The sequence below is a fragment of the Globicephala melas genome, chromosome 9 (genome assembly GCF_963455315.2).
Source record: "Globicephala melas chromosome 9, mGloMel1.2, whole genome shotgun sequence".
NCBI lineage: Eukaryota > Metazoa > Chordata > Mammalia > Artiodactyla > Delphinidae > Globicephala > Globicephala melas.
The window spans coordinates 27,992,583-28,015,317 of NC_083322.1; the positions used below are offsets into that span (position 1 = coordinate 27,992,583).

The 22,735-nt window shown below is 42.5% G+C and overlaps 1 protein-coding gene across 2 annotated transcripts; it reads left to right on the top strand.

Annotated features, from left to right (window-relative positions):
• The first annotated feature begins 2,559 nt into the window (after positions 1 to 2,559).
• On the top strand, positions 2,560 to 4,902 carry FEZF1 (FEZ family zinc finger 1). Of its 2 annotated transcripts, XM_030856976.2 has the most exons (5): positions 2,560 to 2,988; positions 3,139 to 3,360; positions 3,604 to 3,738; positions 3,994 to 4,126; positions 4,565 to 4,902. In XM_030856976.2, exons 1-5 carry the CDS (start codon positions 2,560 to 2,562, stop codon positions 4,900 to 4,902), a joined length of 1,257 nt encoding a protein of 418 aa, XP_030712836.1. The 2 variants fall into 2 exon arrangements, with proteins under 2 accessions (XP_030712836.1, XP_030712835.1); XM_030856975.2 differs by having other exon boundaries at positions 2,560 to 3,360.
• The last annotated feature ends 17,833 nt before the right edge of the window (positions 4,903 to 22,735 follow it).

The window sequence follows — 22,735 nt, forward strand, 5'->3', positions numbered from 1 at the left end:
CAGGGGAGAAGAGGAGACAGGTTCTGCGGCCCCAGCAGCAAACGGAAAGAAAATTTCCAGCCTGGGAGCACCCTGGGCGACTGCGCCTGGGCCTCAAACCGCCCCAAAGTACCGCTGGGGGTGTGGCACCTCTTCCTGGACCCGGGCCCCGCGCTCTGCGCTCGCCTCATTCTGCACTTCTCTACCGCCGCATCTGTCCTCCAAGCCCGACGCCGCCTCGAGACCTGAAACCAGGCACTTGCAGGCTTGGTTGCTAAGGCCGGTCGCAACCGGACCTTTCCCCCACCTGGCCCTTTGGCTGCCTTCAACTTCCAGGCGGACTCGCGTCTCCTCCCCCATTGCCCCAGCAACTGGGTTTCCTCGCCACCCATCCAGCTGCTCTGCTTCGCGGTTGGGCATCGGGCGCGCTCCCAGCCCAGACTCTCTCGGTTTCCACTCCTCTTGGCCCGCCGGGCGGGGGCGGGGCAGACCCCCCAAGCAAAGCTAGAGAGAGTGGTCCCTGGCCTGTGCTGGGCAATGGGTTAGGGAAGAGGGACTGTTTTGAGGTCGATTTCCTCCGTTTGGGGTCCAGGCTTTGCATTTGGTGTGTAATTTGGTCAGCGGCTCAACAATCCCAGGGTTTCTAGTCCGCTTGCATCCAGCCTCCCACTGCCGACCGTTTCCACCGCTCCTGCTGGAAGAAGACGCCCACACCCGCTTGGCCCGATGTCTGGCGCCCGTCACCACCCGTTCTACAAGCACCCACTCGGGGTAACTCACCAGGTAGATGGCACCCTGGGCTGCTGCGGGCGGCCACTCACAGGGGCGGGCAGGCCGCAAGGCCCGGAGCTGGCATCTCTGTGCTCTTCCTCTGCCTCCTGGCGCGGTCTCCCGGCTACCGCGTCCTCCCGGTGTAGCGGCTAGGGCACGCCCGGCACTAGGACACCTGGCCCCAGGGCTAAGCTCCGCACGATTGCAGGCTTGCCAAGGGGAGCGACGAGGACGGTGCGCGCTGCTGCTCCCGGCGCGCTCCGGGCGGCGCCCGCCTAAGCTATGAGAACCCGCGCTGCCGGAGTCGCTGCCGGGAACATTCCTTACTCTCTACAGCTCCTCCCCGGGAGTTTTGGCCCAGGCACCGGACCCGGAGGGCGCCTTGATGGGGGGCGTTGCGGGTCCTAGTCTCCGCGCGCTCTCTGGGAGGCGAAAGCGCGGCTGAGGCCGCGACAGGCATGCAGCCAGCTCGTCGCCCCCGAGCGCACACACACCCTGGCTGCCGCCCGCGCTGCTTTGAGGAGGCGCGCGGACACCAGCAGTCGGGAGGTTGGGGGAGGGAATCAATAGGTTGCTTCCCTTCTCTGCCCAACATTCAGGATTTGAAATGCTCCGAGAGAGCTCTAGCTGAGCGCAAGTACTAAAAGACTCTCTTTCCGGGCTCTCAATGGAAACGCCAAAAAGCGCGCGTGTGTGTTTGGTGGGTGTGGGGGGAGGGTGTCTAGTCCTAGCCGAGGTTTCTTTTGGTGTGACACCCGCTTATTCCTTGCAATTCCTCCTCAACTTTGTGGATGGAGCGTGTCTTTCCCAAGCTTAGGTCACGGCATCGCGCTTACAAAACCACAAACATAAAACAAGCCTCCCAAGGCCTTTAATTCTCAAGGGCTTTGGGGGGAGGCCAGTTACCTGCTGGCGTCTTCCAAATGGTCCAGACTCGGTTCAGGCCACGGAGACTTCGGGATTCCAGGAGCCCTCAGCCCCAGGCTCTAGAGGAAGAAAGAGGACTGCGGAGGAGGCAGCGGGGCTCCGACCCGGGCCCACCTCGGGCCCGGCGGAACCATGCCTGGAAGGCTCGGATTTCTCTTGCCGGAGGCTTTCTGGCCGCGGCTTTCTAGAGCCTGGCGTTTGATAAATATAGCCTGGTGTTTGCCCCTGAATTCGAGTCTGTTTCCTTATTTAGCCCTTGTACAATGATTTTAGATGATGTCATTTAGAGCTAAACGAGAAAATTGATCTCAGATTTGCTTGGCCTCTAAAGCCCGGTTAAGCAGATTGAGAGTTAAAAAGACAGGAAAAAGCAAAGGGGGGGGGCCGACGCGGAGGGTAGCGAAGAGTCCGCCGGCGAGTGTGTGCGCGGAGGCGACGGTCCGCCGCGCCTCGGAGAGCGCCCCCGCCTCTTCTGGGCGGGGGAACCTCGCTCACCAATGAAAAGTAGTCACTGACTGCAGAGGAAAAAAAAAAAGTTTTCCTGTTGAGTGTTGGAAGCGAATTGAGCAATTATCTAGTTTACCTTCTCCTCTTGGAAGTTAACGATTGGCGAGATCTTGGCTGCGTTATTGACACAACACTTTCTATTGATAGAAATAAGTAGTGATTGTCCCCGAGTCATTGGTGCGCCAAGAACTCTGCGATGGGCTGGCAGGAGTCCATTGGGCTGGGCAGGCAGGTTCGGCTGGTGATGCTGGGGAGGAGGAGGAGGCTGTTGGTGGTGATGGTGCCCGTCCCCCTCTCCGCAGGTCTGTGACAAGCAGGGAACAAGGCAACGACGGCGCAGCCCGGCCCCGGCTGAGGGACGCTGGAGACTCAGATATGGACAGTAGCTGCCACAACGCGACTGCCAAAATGTTAGCGACCGCTCCGGCCCGGGGCAACATGATGAACACCTCCAAACCCTTGGCTTTCTCCATCGAAAGAATCATGGCACGCACCCCCGAGCCCAAAGCCCTGCCCGTCCCCCACTTCCTGCAGGGAGCCGTGCCCAAGGGGGACCCCAAGCACTCTCTGCATCTTAACTCGTCGATCCCCTGCATGATCCCCTTCGTGCCCGTGGCGTACGACACGAGCCCTAAGGCGGGAATGACGGGCTCGGAGCCGCGGAAGGCTAGTCTGGAGGCTCCGGCTGCACCTGCAGAAGCGCCCGTGGCGCCCGCGTTCAGCTGCAGCGAGCTGCTCAACTGCGCGCTGACTCTCAAGGGCGACCTGGCCCGCGACGCGCTCCCGCTGCAGCAGTACAAGCTGGTAAGGCCGCGGGTGGTCAACCATTCTTCCTTCCACGCCATGGGAGCCCTGTGCTACCTGAATCGAGGTGACGGCCCGTGCCACCCGGCGGCCGGCGTTAACATCCACCCGGTGGCCTCCTACTTCCTCAGTTCCCCTTTGCACCCGCAGCCAAAAACGTATTTAGCCGAAAGGAATAAACTGGTGGTCCCGGCGGTGGAGAAGTACCCCTCGGGAGTAGCTTTCAAAGACTTGTCCCAGGCTCAGCTGCAGCATTACATGAAAGAAAGCGCCCAGCTCCTGTCGGAAAAAATAGCGTTCAAAACCTCTGACTTCAGCCGCGGCTCTCCTCATACCAAGCCCAAAGTTTTCACTTGCGAAGTGTGTGGAAAGGCAAGTACTGTGTAAGGGGTGGGGGGGGGTGGGTGGGCTTCCTTCCTTCCTTCCTTCCTTCCTTCCTTCCTTCCTTCCTTCCTTCCTCCCTCCCTTCCTCCCTCCCTTCTTTCTTTCCACATTTAATTTTATTTTGTAATTATTTGTATACACTTGTTATAACGTTATCACCTCCCTCCCCTCCCTCTGCCTGGTTTGATCTCCAAGGGCTTGTTGAGCTAACCTGTTGTACTTGTGTTTAAGGTCTTTAACGCGCACTATAACTTAACCCGTCACATGCCGGTGCACACAGGAGCCAGACCCTTCGTTTGCAAAGTTTGTGGAAAGGGCTTCCGGCAAGCCAGCACCCTGTGCAGGCACAAGATCATTCACACCCAGGTGTGTTCGGCTGTCTCAATTTCACCTGGTTTATTTCCGAACGATTTTTTTTTTTTTAATGGCCAATAAACTCTTACTCTTTAGCGTAAGGTTTGTTTAAAATGTGCCGGGTGTGAGAGAGAGAAATGCCAGGTATTGTTGGCCTTTGTTTTGCTTAAAAGCATGTGGAAGAGCATTACAGTGTTTGTGAGTTTTTCAGACTCCACTGAATAGCAAAATACCTTAACTTCTCTGCTTTTTCTCCTTTCCGCTTAGGAAAAACCTCATAAATGTAACCAGTGTGGCAAAGCATTTAATAGAAGTTCTACTTTAAACACGCATACCCGAATACACGCAGGCTACAAACCATTTGTGTGTGAATTCTGTGGCAAAGGATTTCATCAAAAAGGTATCGAACCCAGGAGGCGTTGTCTTTCGCAGTAGTCTTACCAAAAGCCCTCAACTTTGGGGGGTATTTCAGAAAACGATTTGTTAAGTGCAGCTAGTTACCAGCGCATGTGTTGCCATTCCAACGTCGTACCCTCAAGTGTGATGAGTGCTAGAGAAAGGCATGGCTCGTATACAGAGGGGGCATTTCTTTTTAACCGCTTGTCCTCGTTTTATAGAATTGGATTAATAACTGTTGTATTAAAACGTGGAGGGAACGACCTCACTGCTGATGTTTAAAAATAAATTTGGGGAGCGAAGTGCAGGCGGGCAGCATAGAACTGCACCGGCCCTCCGCGCTGTGGCCCCTCTTCTCTAGACTCGTTGTCCTTCAATCGTCTGCTCCTCCCGTTCCAAGCTTTCTTTTCAGATCCACGTCCCTGTCATTTGTCTGTTTCAGGGAATTACAAAAACCACAAGCTGACCCACAGCGGGGAGAAGCAGTTCAAGTGCAATATCTGCAACAAGGCTTTCCACCAGATTTACAACCTCACATTCCACATGCACACCCACAATGACAAGAAGCCCTTCACCTGCCCCACGTGCGGCAAGGGCTTCTGCAGGAACTTTGACCTCAAGAAGCACGTCCGCAAGCTGCACGACAGCGGCCTGGGGCTGCCCTGCACCTCTGCCGGGGAGCCGGGAGCGGACCCGTCCCCCCCTCTACAGCAGCCGCTGCCCGCGCCACTGCCGCCCCCTGGGCCCCTGCAGCCTGGGCTCCCCCCGGGCCACCAGTGATCAAGGCCGAAGTCCCTTCCCAGCCCCAGCCGGGGTCCCCACTACTGAGACAGCGGCGGAATAGAGCTGGACCCCTCTACCCAAGCTCACCTGTAGAACCCAGGGCATGTTGGGCCTTACACGTTAGCGCCAACCAGAAGCCTCTGAATTCCCCGGCCTTTCGCCTCTTGCATGCACCTGCTAAATGGTTTTGTGTATTATATCCTATATAGGCACTAACAATTATGAGAAAATTTGGGGGTTTGTTTTCTGATTTTTTTTTTTAATTTGCAAAGAATTTTCATCTCGGGTGGAGAGATCGTGTTTGTTTTGCTTTTTAAACACAAATTTCTGCTGTATTTATTGAGATCTGTATTATCCTACCCGGGAATGCTGCACCATTTTAATTTTATTATTGTATATACTTCCATTGTGTGGATTCTGTGGTCTCGAGATGCCTGCCGATTGTTTATTACCAGTTCCTCTTTCCCTGAGGTTAAAAAAAAAACCCCAATTCTGTGTGTATGTTATATATACACGCATAGATGTGTGTGCCTGTAAAGGCACAGTCCACATTCATCAGCACACACACACATACAAACACACACACATTAGATAAGGACGGTTCATTATGGATGAATTTGAATTTTGGTTTTGATTCTTGCACGTGAAAACTGATTCATTGACTGTTGGAAATAAATCCTTGGAACATGCTTATTTAATCAACACCCTTCAGGGCTCTGTTCATATTATTCAGCTAGGGATCCCTGATTCTGACCCCCTCAGCCTTCTTTCTTCCTTTTTAAAAAGTTCAACCCTGGGTTAGTATCACCCAATGTTTCATCTGAAAAATTCACCAGGAGCAAATAATAGTCTCTCCAAATAGTTACAACTTTGGTAAAGTAATGAAATTCGATAAGTTCAGAGACAGAAGATGTGGAGCTTTCTAACAGAAGCACGTCTTTGTCCTGGACCATCTGGTATATTTGTAGTGCAAAGTTAAGTGGGAACAACATATCTATAGGAGCTGTGTGTAATATACGTCCCCACACAGGCGTTACAATGATATCATGTGGACGGGGATCTATTGTTTGCATTCTGAACGCACATACTGACTTGTACATAGCTGGCAAAGGGAGCCTGCATGTTTTTATGTGTGTGTATATGTTTATAGACGAATATACTTCCGTTCAAGGAGGAAAAATGGATGAAAACCAAACTGTGGCGGGTGCCAGGTCCTTGAAATGCTTCAAGTGTTAATCAGCATCTCCGCTGTGAGCTCGGGCTCTGGTGTTTTCTAACTGCAAGTCTCTCCTGTTTTCTTGCCAAAACAGTGAAACAACTGCTAAAGACTTTAATTAAGAGGGGTAATTAGTTCAGATTTATCAAAGCCGGGTTGTTATACTATTAGCTGCTCAGTAGAAGCTGCCAGACAAGCTCCCAGCCCAGCCACCCTGCTGCAGCGGGGCCACATCCAGGGAGAGAGGCTGGGGGGAGTGGGCCGCAGGGGTCCCCGCAGCCCCGCCTGCCTCGGGGGTGCGTCTCGGCCCCTCCCTCGGCCTCGAGCTCCCGCCGGGCCTGGCCGCTGCGGAGAATCCACCGCGGATCCGCACGGCGGGCACAGGATCCCCTCCCACCCGGGGCGGCCTCGCCGGCTCTTCGAGCGCCTCGACGGTCGCAAGAGAGGCGTAGGGAACGAGTTTAAATTTGCTCTCCTGCCCCGCTTTTGTACGTCTTGGGGGGCGCTCAAGGAAATGCGGAGCCAGGAGGCGACAGGCGGGACGAAAGGGAGATGGGTAGGGGGCACCGCCGGGGCGAGGCGGCGATTTCCTTGGCAACCAGAGCCCGCATTTCCAGGTGGGGGAAGGATTGACCGCTCCGGGCGCCGAGAGCCGACGACCCGAGGCCCTCCTCGGCGGCCCAAGTCAGAGAGGTGATAGACACCCTGGGTGAGGTGACCGCGGACAAACGGGTGAGCGGGCCCCACGGGACATCCGAGCCAAGTTCCACCGCGGCCGCTCTCAGGTTGGGGGACCCCAATATCCTGGGCACGGAGCTGGACGGGAGGGATCCCGAGAACAGGGGATTCCTGATTCCACGTGCAGGCGTCGGGTCCAGACTTCCCAGCTCTTGCCCCAGGACGCAAGCCCTCGGGCACTGGGACTTTTAAGTCCCAATCCAGCAATCAGTAGATCGAATCCCTACCTTTCTCTTTTCCTGACGTCCCCATACCCCACCTTATCCTTTGCTGAGGCTAGATCCGTGTTAGATTTGACTTCAGAAAGAGATAGTTTTGAAATTCCATAGTTGGGTAAATTCTGAATCTTAGAGGCTGGCAGAAGAGCCATTTCTCCTGAATATCACAGCCAAGTGGAAAAATCTTTTTCCAGGTGCTTGTCACATTCCCTCACAGCTGCCTGTGCCCCAGGGAGCTTGGGGGAAATGTCTGTTAGCTTATGGGTAGCCACCTTTTCGAGGTAACTTAGTCGAACCTTGAAAGCGTTTGTTCTCTTTGAGTAAACAGAATGAGGTCAGGGGTAATTATAAAGGGCAGAAAATGGCTTTTGTCTCTTGAATTTATTCTCAATCAGTATTTGAACTTATTCTCAGAACCCCAGGATGTAATTCTCCCAGACTTTCAAGGTGACACAATTTCACTGGTGGAAAAGAAAATGAACATTGTTGAGGAAAATTACTAAGCCATAAAATACTTACAGTTAGGAAGTACTTATATGTGGTACTCCCACCTTTTAGCCCCTGCCAGTGTGCTTTGACGTATTGAAAAAGAAGTCTTCTATGGAAGGATAGAATTGGTCTGTTTGGGGAGGTGGGAGCATATAGGGGATCTGTTATTGTAATCTGGAGAGACTTTGCGCAGGTCTGATTTGGGATGGGGCAACAGTTCCAGAGAAGGCAGGCAACGGAAACAGTAGTCTGTCTGGTCACAGGTTTGAGTAGTCTGAAGTAGTGGTGATTAAGTAGGAGAAGCCAAAAGGAAATCCTCTAAAATAAGCACTCAGGAGGACTACTTGTCTGGAGGTGAATTATCGATGAACTTTGATTTATGACAAAGCTGTTAGAGCTCACTAAACATCAAGGAGAATCTCCTTAAAGATAGGATGAGCTTAGAGATTAGTTGGAGTGGCGGTGACTGGGAGGGGGGTGTTAAAAATTGATGAAGAGGGATACTTAGCTAATAGTCAGTGGAAGACCTTACAATTCTCCCACCTCCAACAAATGTGAAAAGGTGCCCCTTCACTCTCTAACCTGTATGTTTGTATTTGTGTGTGCTTATATAAATGTTTATGTTCATTTATGAAATAGGCACCCCAATGGTATGAATAGCAAATTGGCTCATCCCCATACACCTTCTCTTTACTTGAAGTTAGCCAGCAAATTCTCTCATGTTTAGGAAGAGTGGCCAGTGTTCAGATCATCTGCAGAGGGAAATGTTTTATCTCCAGCTGTCTGTTGGACTTAACTTTTGGTACAGAGGAAGGTGGCCTATGGGACTGCAGGAACCAGTTTTAGAAAGCTCCTGACCTGGAGCCTTGTGTTTTGTTCAGTTTTGGAAATCAGAATATAGAATGGAATTAATAACGTTAAGTAGTTAATTCCTACCGATTTTATTTTAACCCAGATCCCAAATTCTGATTTCTAATAATCGCTTCCCAAAGGATATAATATGTTCGACTTTAAAAAAAATTTAGTTTGAGAACAAGTTATTATCATGCAAGATTAGGAGTGAAGTGTCAATTTTTCAATAGTAAATGAAAGCATTTTTAGGGGCCTCGTCAAAGCAGTTACTTGTTCATGAAGTCTGAAGCTTAGTGAGCCTATCATAGAACTTTGCTCCTTTCCAAATATGGAAGAAATGAACCCACAAGGCGCAATGGACTCATGAGTCCCAGAACTGTGCACACTGTTTGATAGATGTCCCTTATGTTAGTGGCAGGTAACAATGTCAGACATCATAATTTTGTTAGATTTGGTGACAGCTCAAAGCAGTGACTAAATTATAACTGTAATGGGATGTTTTGTCTTTGCAAAATATTCACCCCCAAATATACGATATAAAATACAAATGATCTCAAATTCAAAATTAGGGTTTATTTCTTACAGAAATTTTTTGGGTCACTTTATAAACACTTTCAATGGGTAGAACCTTTATTACACATAAAGTTTATGATTTTAAGGGATCATGATCATGACTTACTCTGTTACCAAACAGTACATTTTTAAAAGCATAAAAATTGAAGACAAACCTAAATCTCAGTGGGTAAGAATATGAAGTTGTTGCCTGGCCCTGAAAAGCATTGCCTTTTTGCTATGTTTTTGCCAAGAACACATATTATTTTGCACAAGAAATTATATGTTTCCATTAGGTTAATTAAAAACCAAAAAATAAATCATATTTATAAGTGTAAGCAGATACCTTATTATACATTTCATTGTTTCTAGAAGTCAGTGCATATGTCCATTCCAGCTCCAGGCAGACTAACTAAAAACAAAGCTATATTAATCTACACACTGGTCATTTGTATTCTCTTGGTGTTGAAGCAATGGGCAGTTCAAACCAGGATAGGTTACTCACTCCAGGCAATAGAGAAGAGGAAGCTTGGTGTTTAAATGACCCTGATAGGAAAATCTACCTCTGCTATTATATTATTTCTGCTTGTATTGTGACATGCTGCCCATAATGAACTTTGAAGAAAAGTCAAAATCCATCATGCACTTGAATGGGTACAAAGTTATCACAAATAACTGTGTACATTTTCTGTTCAAGTTCGAGGTGATATTGGTGTCAAATGAAATCACGTTGCTATTGGTCGTATGGAGATCAAGTTACTAAATAAAGATGAAGTAAAATTCTGTCAGTACAAGTCTCCAGGGCTAATATTTTGCTGTCAAACAAATGTTGCTCATGGGTACAAAGGTGTGGGAGTGGGGAGAGAAAGCATCACGTACCAGTTCCTAACTGGAGCTAGAAATCTTTACTCACATGAAGAACAGATCTTCCGTTTGATTTAACTCTATTCTTCTTGATAACGATAATATACACTTTTTACGTGTGAGAAATGCAGAGCCCTTGAATCATAGTAACAAATATAGTGATGTCTTTTGATAGCTCACCATAGAAAGGTAATTTTTCAGTTAACTGTGAACCAGATCTGGAGTTGGTGAAACATTCTACACCTGTAAATTGTTTACACAAATTTCCGAATAAGATTTGCATTTTTTAAAATGTCAGCTAAAACCAAAGTTTGGAACAAACCTCTGTGGAACAAACAACCCAGTTTCTTCAACAAACAGTAGTAAGGGAGAGTGGCAGAGGGAGAGCTAGAAAAAGAGAAGAGAGTGGAGGGGGAGTGGGCAGGGGGAGGGAAAGAGAGGAGGAAGGGGACCAGGACAGCAGAACAAGAAAACCTACCATGTAAAAGAGATTTTAAAGACAGTTGCTATGTTTTTAACACAGCTATTTATTTTAACAGTTGCTAAAAACAGTTGCCATTAATAATCAATTGCTACCTGTAAATCTTATTTCAATCCCAAGTCAATAAAATAAACTATAAAAATGAAAGTCATTTATGACATCCGAGACTACTGGAAATTTGAACACTGACTGGGTGTTTAATAAAATTAAGGAATTATGTTTACTTTTTAAGATATGAAAAAAGCATTGTGATTTTGTTAAAAAATAGTTCTTTTAGAGCTATGTATTCAACTGTTTAAGGGTGAAGTGATAAGATCCCTAGAATTTGCTTAAAAATAATACAGGAGAAGGGAAGGGGTGTAAGTACAGATCAATAAAATTGGCCATGAATTAATCATTGTTGAAGCTGGGTGATGGTAAACAAGATTATATTATACATTCTGAATACTTGGATTAAATTTTCACTTAAAAATATTTTACAGTAAGTTGTATCATATCAGAAAACATTTCCCCCCTAAACATTCATAATCCTATCACCATAAAGCATTAATTGCATTGTTTATACTGTTCTTTTTAGTCTGATTCCAGGACTAATCCCATTACAATATAGAGCTTTAAACCTTTTGTAGAATTAAATAATTCTACAATAAAACAATTAAATAATTGTCAGTTTACATAAAAGAATGTAAAGGAAGAGAATCAGTGAACCTGTTACTCTCTTGAGAAGCAAAATGTTGAGGGTGAAGGACAATTGAAAATTTATATTGGCTAGGATATGTCAGATAGTGAGAAGAAACAAATACATGCACGGGTTAATCGAAAGGCAATACATAAAATGGAGACTACCTCAGCATTGTATAGTCACTCCAAGTCCCAAGAAAACCAGAACTAAAACTCAATATTCATTCATTATTTCATTGATTCATTCAAAGGGCAAGGCGCCAGCTTAGGTGGAGGGTATGCAATAGGAATTAACACCCATATGTTTTTTATCTTCCTGGAATTCACATTCTATCATGGAAAACAGAGTGTTTTGCATGGGATCAATAGATTTCCCTTTCACTAAGATTGATGTGGTTTTCATGGATGAATGACCTTCTAGCCAATACTAGAATCTAATGCAGAACCTCTGGCATGGTACTATGGGACCAGGTGACCAGCTGATGATACGCTGATTACGTTGGACTCCTTCCGCATGGAGGACATCATGCTGTCTTTGCTGGAAGAGATACATATTCTGTACAGTAAGTCCCCTACATACGAACCGTCACCTTTCAAAGTTGCAAACGTGCGTTTGCATGTCCAATCACGTAAGTTAGTTCACGTGTCTGGCCGTACATTGTCACATACATTGTCACGTGTGTGCATCCTCTACAAGTGGTTGTGCTTTTGTGTACTTCACTGTACAGTACTGTATAGGGTACAGTAGTACAGTGTCTTTATTTCAAGCCCAGGCTGTCCGGAAGCAAGCGTAAAAGCAGCGGTATACAGCTGATTGTGTTAGTTGGGTACCTAGGCTAACTTTGTTGGATTTATGAACAAATTGGACTTACAAACATGCTCTCGGATCGGAACTCGTTCGTATGTAAGGCACTTACTCTGTATAGATTTGTCTTTCTTGTACATAGTGTTTCTGCCAGCACTTGCGTCTATGGATTCTCTAAATTCCTCACTTACTTTCATACCACATGAATTTTTCAGACTAAGAAATTTTACAGTAAGAAAATGGAGCTACTAAGTGTACAGCGAGTATACAGAAGGTATTTGCAATGCCTAGAATAGCTAAAACATTCAACACATATAATTTGTGTTATCCCACATACATCCAACATATATAAAGAAATCTATAAAACAAAAAGAAATGGCCAAAAAAACCTAATCGAAAAACAGGCAAAAACTTGATAAGGAATTACAGAGAAGGAAATCAAACTGCCCATATACATGTAGAAAGATGCTTAGCCTTCTTAATCATCATCAAAATACAAAATATCACCACAGTGAGATCCAATTTCATACCCAACCAATTGGGCAAATTAAAATTCTTACAATAGCAAAGGTGGTGAATATATAAAGCATCCAAGACGTCTATATCCTCTTGATAGCAAATGAATCTGTAATAACTTTAGAAATCACTTTAGAAAACATGTTGGCATTAGCTAGTAATTTGTCTATACATACACTATTTCTATCAGCTAGAAATCCCTCTATTAGCTACATAACTTAGAGAGTGTTTCACACACAGTTACCAGAGACATATAGGTACCGGGGTACAAGATTTCATAATAACACTGTTATAATTATAAAAAACTGGGAAAAACTCAAATGTCTATTAACAGGAAAATAATAAATTGTGGTATACTTATACAATGTAATAGTATATAGCAGTGAAAATAAATGGATTACTGTTATATGCAAAATCATAGATAAATCTCAGGAACATAATTTGAGCAAAAACACAGGTCATTGAAGAATGCACACTATGTGAATCCATTAAAAAGTTAAAAATATATCAATAAGGTCAATAAATGAAGAAAAATGTTTAGAATAGTGATTACCTATAAGCAGGAAATAAGCCAATGAGATTGAAGGGTACACAGGAGGCTTTGATATTAATAGTTGTAGTCTTTTTATTAAACTAGCCTGTGTGTATACAGGTGTTTGTTGTGTGATGATTCCTAATAGAATTTATAGCTATTATTTTTATCTGATTAAATTTAATAAAAAAAATTAAACCACTACATTTTAGAACCTTTAGGATACATCTAAATCAGAGGAAAATTCATGTCCTTAAATATTTATAGTAATAATCTGGAAAGAATGAAGAGAAATGTATTAAGCACTTAACTCATGAAGTTAGAAAAAGAACAAAAAATGTTTAGGGAAGCAGAAGGAAATATAGAAGTGATAAAATTGATCATTAAAAAATTAAGTAACAGAAAAACAAGATAACTAATAAATTAGACCATGCTGTGTTTTCAGAAAAATGATAAATCATAGTACTAAACAGTACTGGGGCAGCTGAGCAGTCATTGAGAAGAACAAATACGGTTCATACTGCCTACCTTAACCCAGGTAAATTGCAAAAGGACAAAAATTTAGATGAAAGGTGTGTAACCATAAAAGTCATAGAAGAAATTATGGCATATTTTTAAATACTCACATGATAAGTATAACCTTCTAAGTATGGCAACAAAACTAGAATACATTAAATAGATGTCGATAAACCAACCTCATAAAAATGAAAAAAGTCATGCATATCTAAAAAAAACTAAGCAAAGTCAAAAGAAAAATGACAAAGTGGGGAAAATATTTGCAACTTAAAAAACAAACATAGTGCAGATATCCTTACTGTATGAGAAGAGTTCCTTACACATTTGTTATGAAAAGGATGCACCTTACAAATGTTTATAGAAATAGTTCTTAAAAAAGAAAGTACAAATGTTTGTTAGCCATCAGAAGATGTTCAACTTCACTTGTGTTAAGAGAATTGTAGATCAAAACTTCAATAAAGCAATTTTCACCTACCTGATTAGCAAAGATTTAGCACATTTTGATGGTGAGGTTTTGTGGGAACAGGCACTCAGTCATTGCTGGTGGTGTCTTAAATTGATACAATATCAGTGGAGGGCAATTTGGCAATATCATTCAAATTACAGGTTGCAAATCCCCTTTGACACCACAATTCTACTCCTAGGAATTGATCTCATATGTGGGAAATACTCTATAATTTATTTCAGCATAATTTGTAATAATAAAGACTGGAAACAACCTGTATATCCACGTCTAGGGCTAGGTTAAATTCATTGCATTATATTCATATAATAGAAACCACGCGATCACCAAAAAATGAGAATGTGGGTAGAATTTTACAAAGTTAGGTTAAAAAAAAAACACACACACAACAAGGTTTTAAAGCAGAGTAGCAGTATACTATCACTGTGAGAAGAAAAATGCCATCTGCTTGTATATGCATGTAATCTTACTGGCAGGATGTGCAAGGAACAGGTAATTTTGGTTACCCCGTCAGAGAACTGGCTGACTGGAAGGGCGGGAAAATGGAGAGAGGTGGGAGGAGAGATTTTACTGTGTATCCTTTTGAACCAAAACAGTACTATATACTCTTTTGAATTGTGAGTCTGTGTAAATGTGTGTCAGACTGTTACTAGCCTATCCATTAGTCATTTTCCTTTCTTCCATGCTGGAAGAGACCTAATTTGGTTCAGGTGTTCGCATCCTGACTTGTAACTCAGATGTATTTTCCTTAATTTTTGCCTATCATTGTGTTTTGTTTTCTATGTCAGAGGTTTGTTGAGAGTGGGCAGTGGTGTATTGGTAAATATTTAACAACTGGCTCTTTTAAAAAAAAGTCCTGATTTGGAGCGTTCAACAATTTCTCTGGTGTGAATACTCCCTCTGTAGTGAATTCAAACTCCAACGTGACATCAACTGGTTCACAAAATTCCTGAAAATTTAACAATTGACTCTTGCAAGCCACAATGAGCCAGCTCTAAGATACCACTCTTCCTGCAAATGAGAAATGAGGGAAATTCTTCTATTATTTGGGGAAAGGCTTCATTGCTCATAAAAAGAGACTCAGAAGAATAAAACAATTTTTTTTCTGGGCCTCTTTCCCCAGCATTTTATTATGAAACAATGTTTAGCAAAGATAAAGGATTTTTGCAGTAAACACATATGTGTATCACCAAGATTCTACTACTAATATTTTGCTGTATTTGGTTTATCACATATCTATCCATCTATAATTCCATCAATCCATCTTATTTCTTAATGCACTTCAAAGTAAATTATAGACATGCCTACCCTTCTCACTAGATAATTCAGACATGTAATATTAACTAGAGGTCATTATATGTTTATAATTTTTTCTTTTGAAGTAAAATTTTCAAATGAGATGTAAAAATCTTAAGTGATAAGTGCATACACTCGTGTAACCCAAATCCCTATCAACGTACATTGCCGTCACTCCAGAAGTTTCCCTCATTCCCCGTCTAAGTCAACCCTACCTCTTCCCCCAAGAGGCTACAACTGTTCTGTTTTTTTTTCTATCATAGATTAATTTTACCTATTCTAGACTTTTATATAAATAGAATCATACATCTGTGTACTCCTTCGTGTAAGACTCTTTGCATTCAGCGTAGGGTTTTTGAGATTCATTCATGTCCTTGCATGCATCGTAGTTTCTTCCTTTTTAATTACGTGGTAGTATTTCATTATATGAATATATCAGAGCTGTGCATTCATCTATGAATGGACATCTGAGATTTTTCCAGTTTTCGACTATTTTTAGTAAAGCTGCTATAAACATTTTATGCAAGTCTTTTTGTGGAAACTTGTCTTTATTTCTCTTGAGTAACCACCTAGAGGTAGGATTGTTGGGTTATACGGAAAGTGTATGTTTAATTTTATAAGAAAGTTTTCCTGGGTAGTTGTAATATATTACACTCTACAAAAAAATATATGCAAGTCTCTGTTAGTCCAAATTTGGCATTGTGGTGGGTATACAGTGGTACTTCATTTCCTTGGTGACTAATAATGTTGAGCACTTTTTCATGTGTTTATCAGCATTTCATACATTCTTTTTTGTGAAGTATTTATTGAAATATTTTACCTATTTAATTGAGGTGCTCTTCTTTATATTATTAATTTGTAGGAATTATTTACACAACCTACATACCAGTTCTTTATCAGAAATATATTTTGCAAATATTTTCTCCCAGTCTGCAGCTTCCATACACCTTTTCTTAATAGTGACTTTGGATAAGCAGTTTTAATTTTGATGAAATTTAATTTATTAATCTTTTTCTTTTATTCATTCTCTGTAGGAAACTTACTATTACTCCAAAGTCATTAAGAATTTCTCCTGTTTTCCTTTAAAATTATTATTGCTTTAGCTTTTGTGTTTAGGTCCATAATCTATCTTGATTTAATTTTGGACTATGATATGAAGTAAGGGTTGAGAATCATCTCTTTTCCATATACATATCCAGTTTTCCCATAACTATTTGTCAAAATACTATTCTTTTTCTCATTGGATTTCTTTGGTGCCTTTGTTGAGAATATAATAGCCATATAACTGAGGATCTATTTCTGGAGTTGGTATGCTGTTTCATTAGTTTATATGTCTATCTTTATTCTAATAGTATCTAATAGTATCTTGATTACTATATCTTTAAAGTACATCTTTATTATTACTTTTCAAAGATTCCTTTCAATATTTTAGACAGTTTGGATTTCTATACACATTTGAGAATCAGCTTGTCATGTTTGATGCAAAATCCTCCTGGAATTATGATTATAATTGTGCTGAATAAACCTAGTGAGAATTGACATAGTAGCAATATCGTCTTCCACTCCATGAATATGACTTATCTCTTCATTTATTTAGACATTCTTTAATCTCTCTGAGACATGTTTTATAGTTTTCTGTGTAGAGGTCTAACACATATTTTGTTGAATTTATTCCTAAATATTTTTTGATCCTACTGTATACTGAATTATATTTAAATTTAATTTTCTAATCGTTTACTTCTAGTTTATAAGGACCTAGAGATTGTCATACTGAGTGAAGTAAGTCAGACATAGAAAGACAAATATTGTATGATATTGCTTATATGTGGAATCTAAAAAAGGGTACAAATTACAAAACAGGAGTCACAGATGTAGAAAACAAACTTAACGGTTACCAGGAGGTAAGGTGGGGGAGGGGTAAATTGAGAGATTGGGTGTATTGAGTGTATACACACTACTATATATAAAATAGATAACGAATAAGGATCTATGGTATATGTGTAAAGCACAGGGAACTCTACTCAATACTCTATCATGGCCTATATGGAAAAGAATCTAAAAAAGAGTCGATATAAATATGTATATGTATAACTGATTCACTTTGCTGTATACCTGAAACTAACACAACATTGTAAATCAACTATACTCCAAAAAAAAATTTTAAAAAGAAAAAGAAAATGAGAGTGGTCCTACGTACTATTCAAGATTTGTAAAAACAACCCACAAAACTGGATCTGTGGATCTGAAAAGAAAAGGAATTTCTTGAGTGGGAATTATTTGGCTCACAGACCCAATTGCTCACAGTTTGGATTACAGAGATTTGAAGTGAACTCAGACAGAAGCAAAGGGAGGCAAGGCATAGCCAAGGTCCTGCCTAGGATGCTGCCACAAGCACCACTGCACTGGACACATGACTCCATCACAGCCATGGGTCCTAGTGCTGATAGCTCAGAACAATGAGTCCTGGCCAGAAATACCACGTTGGCCTCTCAGAGAATGGTGTTTGGATGTTTACTCCACTCATCCGCCTGAGCTTCCCCAGATTAGAGATTCAAGGCTCATCAAAAAGCCTTCAAAAATGAGTTACAGGGCTTCCCTGGTAGCGCAGTGGTTGAGAGTCCGCCTGCCGATGCAGGGAACACGGGTTCGTGCCCCGGTCTAGGAAGATCCCACATGCCGCGGAGCGGCTGGGCCCGTGAGCCATGGCCGCTGAGCCTGCGCATCCGGAGCCTGTGCTCCACAACGGGAGAGGCCACAACAGTGAGAGGCCCGCGTGCTGCCAAAAAAAAAAAAAAAAAATGAGTTACAAAAGATCTTTTCTTTCTTCCCTCACAGTGACATTCTATATAGGCTGGTAAAGTAGGTTGAAGAGTAGCGTTTAAAGGAGGACCCTTGTGATGAAACACAATGTTTTTTTCTACTTGGCTACCTGAAATGCCCTCAGAATTTTCATTTAATTTAGCAGGAAGCACATTCCAAGAAAGGTTTCTTTAGGGACATTAGAAATTACTCTCTTTGTTCCAGGAAGAATTTAAAACAGATTACTGAAATACATACATATAATAAGAAAATAAAGTTTAAATGAACAGATGAGAAGCCAGGAAAGATAAAATCAAGCCTGGATTAGGTTTAGTGCACGGAACAGTGCTGCCGGATCTTGTTGGTTTCCTGTCACCGAGACACCAATTTTGTTTTACGCTTTCAAAAAGCAAACATGAAAAGGGAGAAATCATCAGTGGTGTGATTGACTATACCTATAAAAAGATTTGCTGGGAAGAAATATAACTATGCTGGTAGTGAGACACGGTAGCAATTTCCACAGGTAGGTCTTCCTAGAGAGAAGACACTGAGAGGATACAGAGAATTTCATCCTCAAAAATGTCTTTATAGTAAGCACTAAACTCTTCAAAATTGTTTTGTGTAGCTTTGCTCAGCCTGGGCTATTGGCAAAATGTCCAAGTACAACTGAGGGGCCTAGCAGTTTGACTCAGAAATGTAATTCTCCAGTTCTTCCTAAACATGGAGATTCTGCAGGTATAGCTAGACTGTATTTCAGGTACTTTTTCATGAATATTGTGTTTCCCCTAATGGAGATTTAAAAAATTTTGAGCATCAGTGAATTAAGGTAATAGAACCCGTAATGTACATTGCTAACTAAATCAATGAACAATGTTTTAAAAATCAATAGAGATGGAAGATAGGATTAAAATCCTATTATGGGGCTTCCCTGGTGGCGCAGTGGTTGGGAGTCTGCCTGTCAATGCAGGGGACACGGGTTCGAGCCCTGGTCGGGGAAGATCCCACATGCCACAGAGCGACTAGGCCCGTGCGCCACAGCTGCTGAGCCTGCGCTCTAGAGCCTGTGGGCCATAGCTACTGGGCCTGCGTGCCACAACTGCTGAAGCCCGCGCACCTAGAGCCCGTGCTCCACAACAGGAGAGGCCACTGCAATGAGAGGCCCGCGCACTGCAGCGAGGAGTGGTCCGCGCTCGCCAGAACTGGAGAAATTCCTGTGTGCAGCAGCGAAGACCCAACACAGTCAAAAATAAAAATAAATAAAAATTTAAAAATCCTATTATGAAAATTGAGGAATTAGGCTAGGTAATGTGCTGGAATAGATTGCTACACCACAATACCATAGATGAGGCCCAAGGGATACCTTTATACAGGGCCAAGAGTCCTGTAAGACATTAATATTGACTCTGCTCTTACTTACAATGAGTCATCAAATCGAATTTTCTATGTTATAGGACAGGGCTGCAATGAATCTAGCCTGCAGAAATTTTAAGGCAGTTGTAACCAAATACTCATCTCAAAAAAAAAAAAAAAATCTCAAGCTATCTTGTAACATATAACATTGAGCCGTGTAACTTTACTCACTGATGAAATTTCCAAGATAAACTGGTTGTAAACGTATAGCCAAGTAGGACAGAAAATTGATTATACTGTTAGTTTGGGCGGTGGGGTGGTGGAGAGGCTCTTCGTCTGCAAATTGTAACAATTATTACCATATGAGGAAGGGAAAACAAATCCTTATTTTACCAGTTAAGCTGTCGTTTTGCTGTGGAGCAGGACTTCTGAACTCTCTATTCCCACATTCTGGAAGATTCAAACAATTTTTTTTTGTCATTCTTAAGACCTTTCTCCAACAGGTCAAAGGTGAAATAATTACACCTAAAACGTCCGCCGCATCCTCTCTCATTTGCTCTATAATCTCCACGCTGGTGTTCTCTAAGCCTCTTCAACACGAAGACAAACAAGATAACACACCAGTACAGGGGTTCCTCAAAAAATTAAAAACAGAACTACCATATGATCCAGCAATCCCACTTCTGGGTATATATCTAAAGGAAATGCAATTACTATCTCAAAAAAATATTTGCACTCCTATGTTCATTGCCACATTATTCACAATAGCCAAGATATGGAAACAACCTAAGTGTGCATCAATGAATGAATGGGTAAAGAAGATTATATATATATATATATATATATATGTATTTATATCACGGAATGGAATATTACTCAGCCCTAAAAGCAGGAAATTCTGTCATTTGCAACAGCATGGATGAAACTGGAGGACAACATGCTAAGTGAAATAAGCCAGTCAAGAAATGACAAATACTGTATAGTATCATTTATATGTGGCATCTAAAAAAAAAAGTTGAACTCATAGTAACAGAGAGGAGAATGTTGGTTACCAAGGGCTATAAAGTGGGTGGAAAAGAGAAATGTTGGTCAAAGGGTACAAACTTTCAGTTATGGGATGAATAAGTTCTGCAGACATAACGTATAGCATGATGATTATAGCTGATAATAATGTATCACATGCTTGAAATTTGCTGAGTAGATCTCAAGTGTTCTCACCACACACAACAACAGTAACTACATAAGGTGATGGATATGTGAATTAGCTTGATTGTGGAGATCATTTCACGATGTAGACGTTTATCAAAACATCACGTTGTACAACCTAAATGTATATAATTTTATTTGTCAATCATACCTCAACAAAGCTGGGGGAAAAAGAAGCTCAGACTCATAGTCAATGAAGGACATCGACAATGCTTTTGAGAAAGAACCAGTTCCTCAGAGGTGGATGAACAATAGGAAGTTTCCAATTTCAACTTTTCAAAAGCAGCCAAGTAGTCTCTCACCATCCTTTTATTTGTGACACTAAACAGACACAACGTGCTTTGTGGGGTTCCAGGATAAGGGGAGTACAGAGGCTGACACCCCTCAAGGCTTCCTTCAGGCCTGCTTAAAAACTTAGCCTTAAGACCATTCAATCCTGCTGTCCTGTCACGCCTCACCCCCTGCCATAGTCAAAATGCAAGTCTCCCTGGTCAATTTTGTACTTACACAAAGTCATCGTCATCTTTCAAGCCATTCATCAATTCCATCGCCAGCTGCTCTTCAATACACTTCTCGGAGACCTCCTTCTGTTTCATCCAGGTCATTGCCATTCTCACAGCCTCGCCTCCTTCCCCAGTTAGACTACACTTTACAGTGCATGACGTCAGCCACCCGCTTGCAAGCATTTTCAGCATACTAGTCTCCTTCTATTTCTACTGCACCCCAGCTTCAAGCCTCAACCTTGAATCAATTCATATACCTGTTTTCTCTCTTATTACACAGTTTGCTAAAATGCTGTTGGAGAAAACCACAAAACTGAGTGGATTTATGCCACTATATACGCCTGGTTTCAATCTCAGCGGGGGAGTTCTACCCCCCTTAAGGCACTTGGAAATTTTCTGCACGAGAGATTTTTTTCCCCATTCATTTATTTATTTAATCATTTATGTATATCAGTATGGACTGATGGATGTTTATTTTATACTTTGAGTTATAATAAAATACTACGTTACTGTTTTGCTCAAATTTTTCCAGCTTTGGCCATTGAGAGCTCTTTCAGTTGGCTCCTGTGTCCCTCTGACACATAATCCCAGCATTGTCAGTGTGTGTGTGTGTGTATGTGTGTGTGCGTGTATATGTGAGTGTTTGAGTACTTCCTTACATGCTGGCACTGCAAGATGTTCAAGCTCATCCTATACATTTCTTGCCCTAGTCCTGGAATCAACCATTTTCCTAAGGATCTCTCATTCCTTTTTTTGGAGAATGATATAAGAAATCAAGATCTAGGGGACTTCCCTGGCGGTCCAGTGGTTAAGGTTTTGCCTTCCAATGCAGGGGGTGTGGGTTTGATCCCTGGTCAGGGAGTTGAGACCCCACATGCCTCGCGGCCAAAAAACCAAAACATAAACCAGAAGCAATATTGTAACAAATTCAGTGAAGACTTTAAAAATGGTCCACATCAAAAGAAATTAAAAAAAAAAAAAAAGAAATCAAGATCTAGGCACTAGATGTGCTCTTTGCTACTAAGCTGTCATTGCTTCTCGGCCCTCTAAGCTGTCAGAGCAGGGATAGGTGTGTGTATACTAACTGGTGTATATATATGTACTTATAAATATTTCTATATGTATTTATATTAAGCTAAACATGAGTTCATATTGATGTCTCTAACTCGAGTCAAAATCAACATGGATCTTTCTAGCCCTCCCTTCTTTCTTATCTGTAATTTCTCACTCCAACAATGAGAAATCTGGTTCCCACCATCCACTATCCATTTATTTATTTGTTCATGTATAGTGGTTTCTGAATTGGTAACCTGCACACTCATGGGAAAAGGTTTCATCAGCTGGAGTACAGTGCCTGTGTACAGTTCTTGTGTCATACGATGTCCACTTATTTCCAACATTACTTAAGTTAGCATTTTGTATCTCATCCCATCCCACTCAGTGAGGTTGATGTTGTATCATACATTTGTAATACAGTTAGAGCCTCTTGACAGTCTGCTTTCCTTCCTGGGATTCCAAGATCTTCTGAGTGAAATTTTAAAATTTGCACACATTAAGGTTTACTCTTTGTGCTATAAACTTTCATGGTTTTGACAAATGCGTGGTATCATATATCCACCATTATCGTACCATGCAGAATGATTTCACCATCCCCCCAAATCTCCTGTGCCTCACATATTCAACCCACTTTTCCCTTGAGCCCCTGGCAAACATTTATTGCTTTTCAGGCAAACTATCTCTCCATTTATTTAGA

Bases quoted from the DNA above. Each gene is read 5' to 3' on its own strand.
- FEZF1 (XM_030856975.2), top strand. From the start codon at position 2,560: ATGGACAGTAGCTGCCACAACGCGACTGCCAAAATGTTAGCGACCGCT. The intron at 3,739-3,993 runs GTGTGTTCGGCT...CTTTCCGCTTAG, and splicing joins ACAAGATCATTCACACCCAG to GAAAAACCTCATAAATGTAA. The intron at 4,127-4,564 runs GTATCGAACCCA...TGTCTGTTTCAG, and splicing joins CAAAGGATTTCATCAAAAAG to GGAATTACAAAAACCACAAG.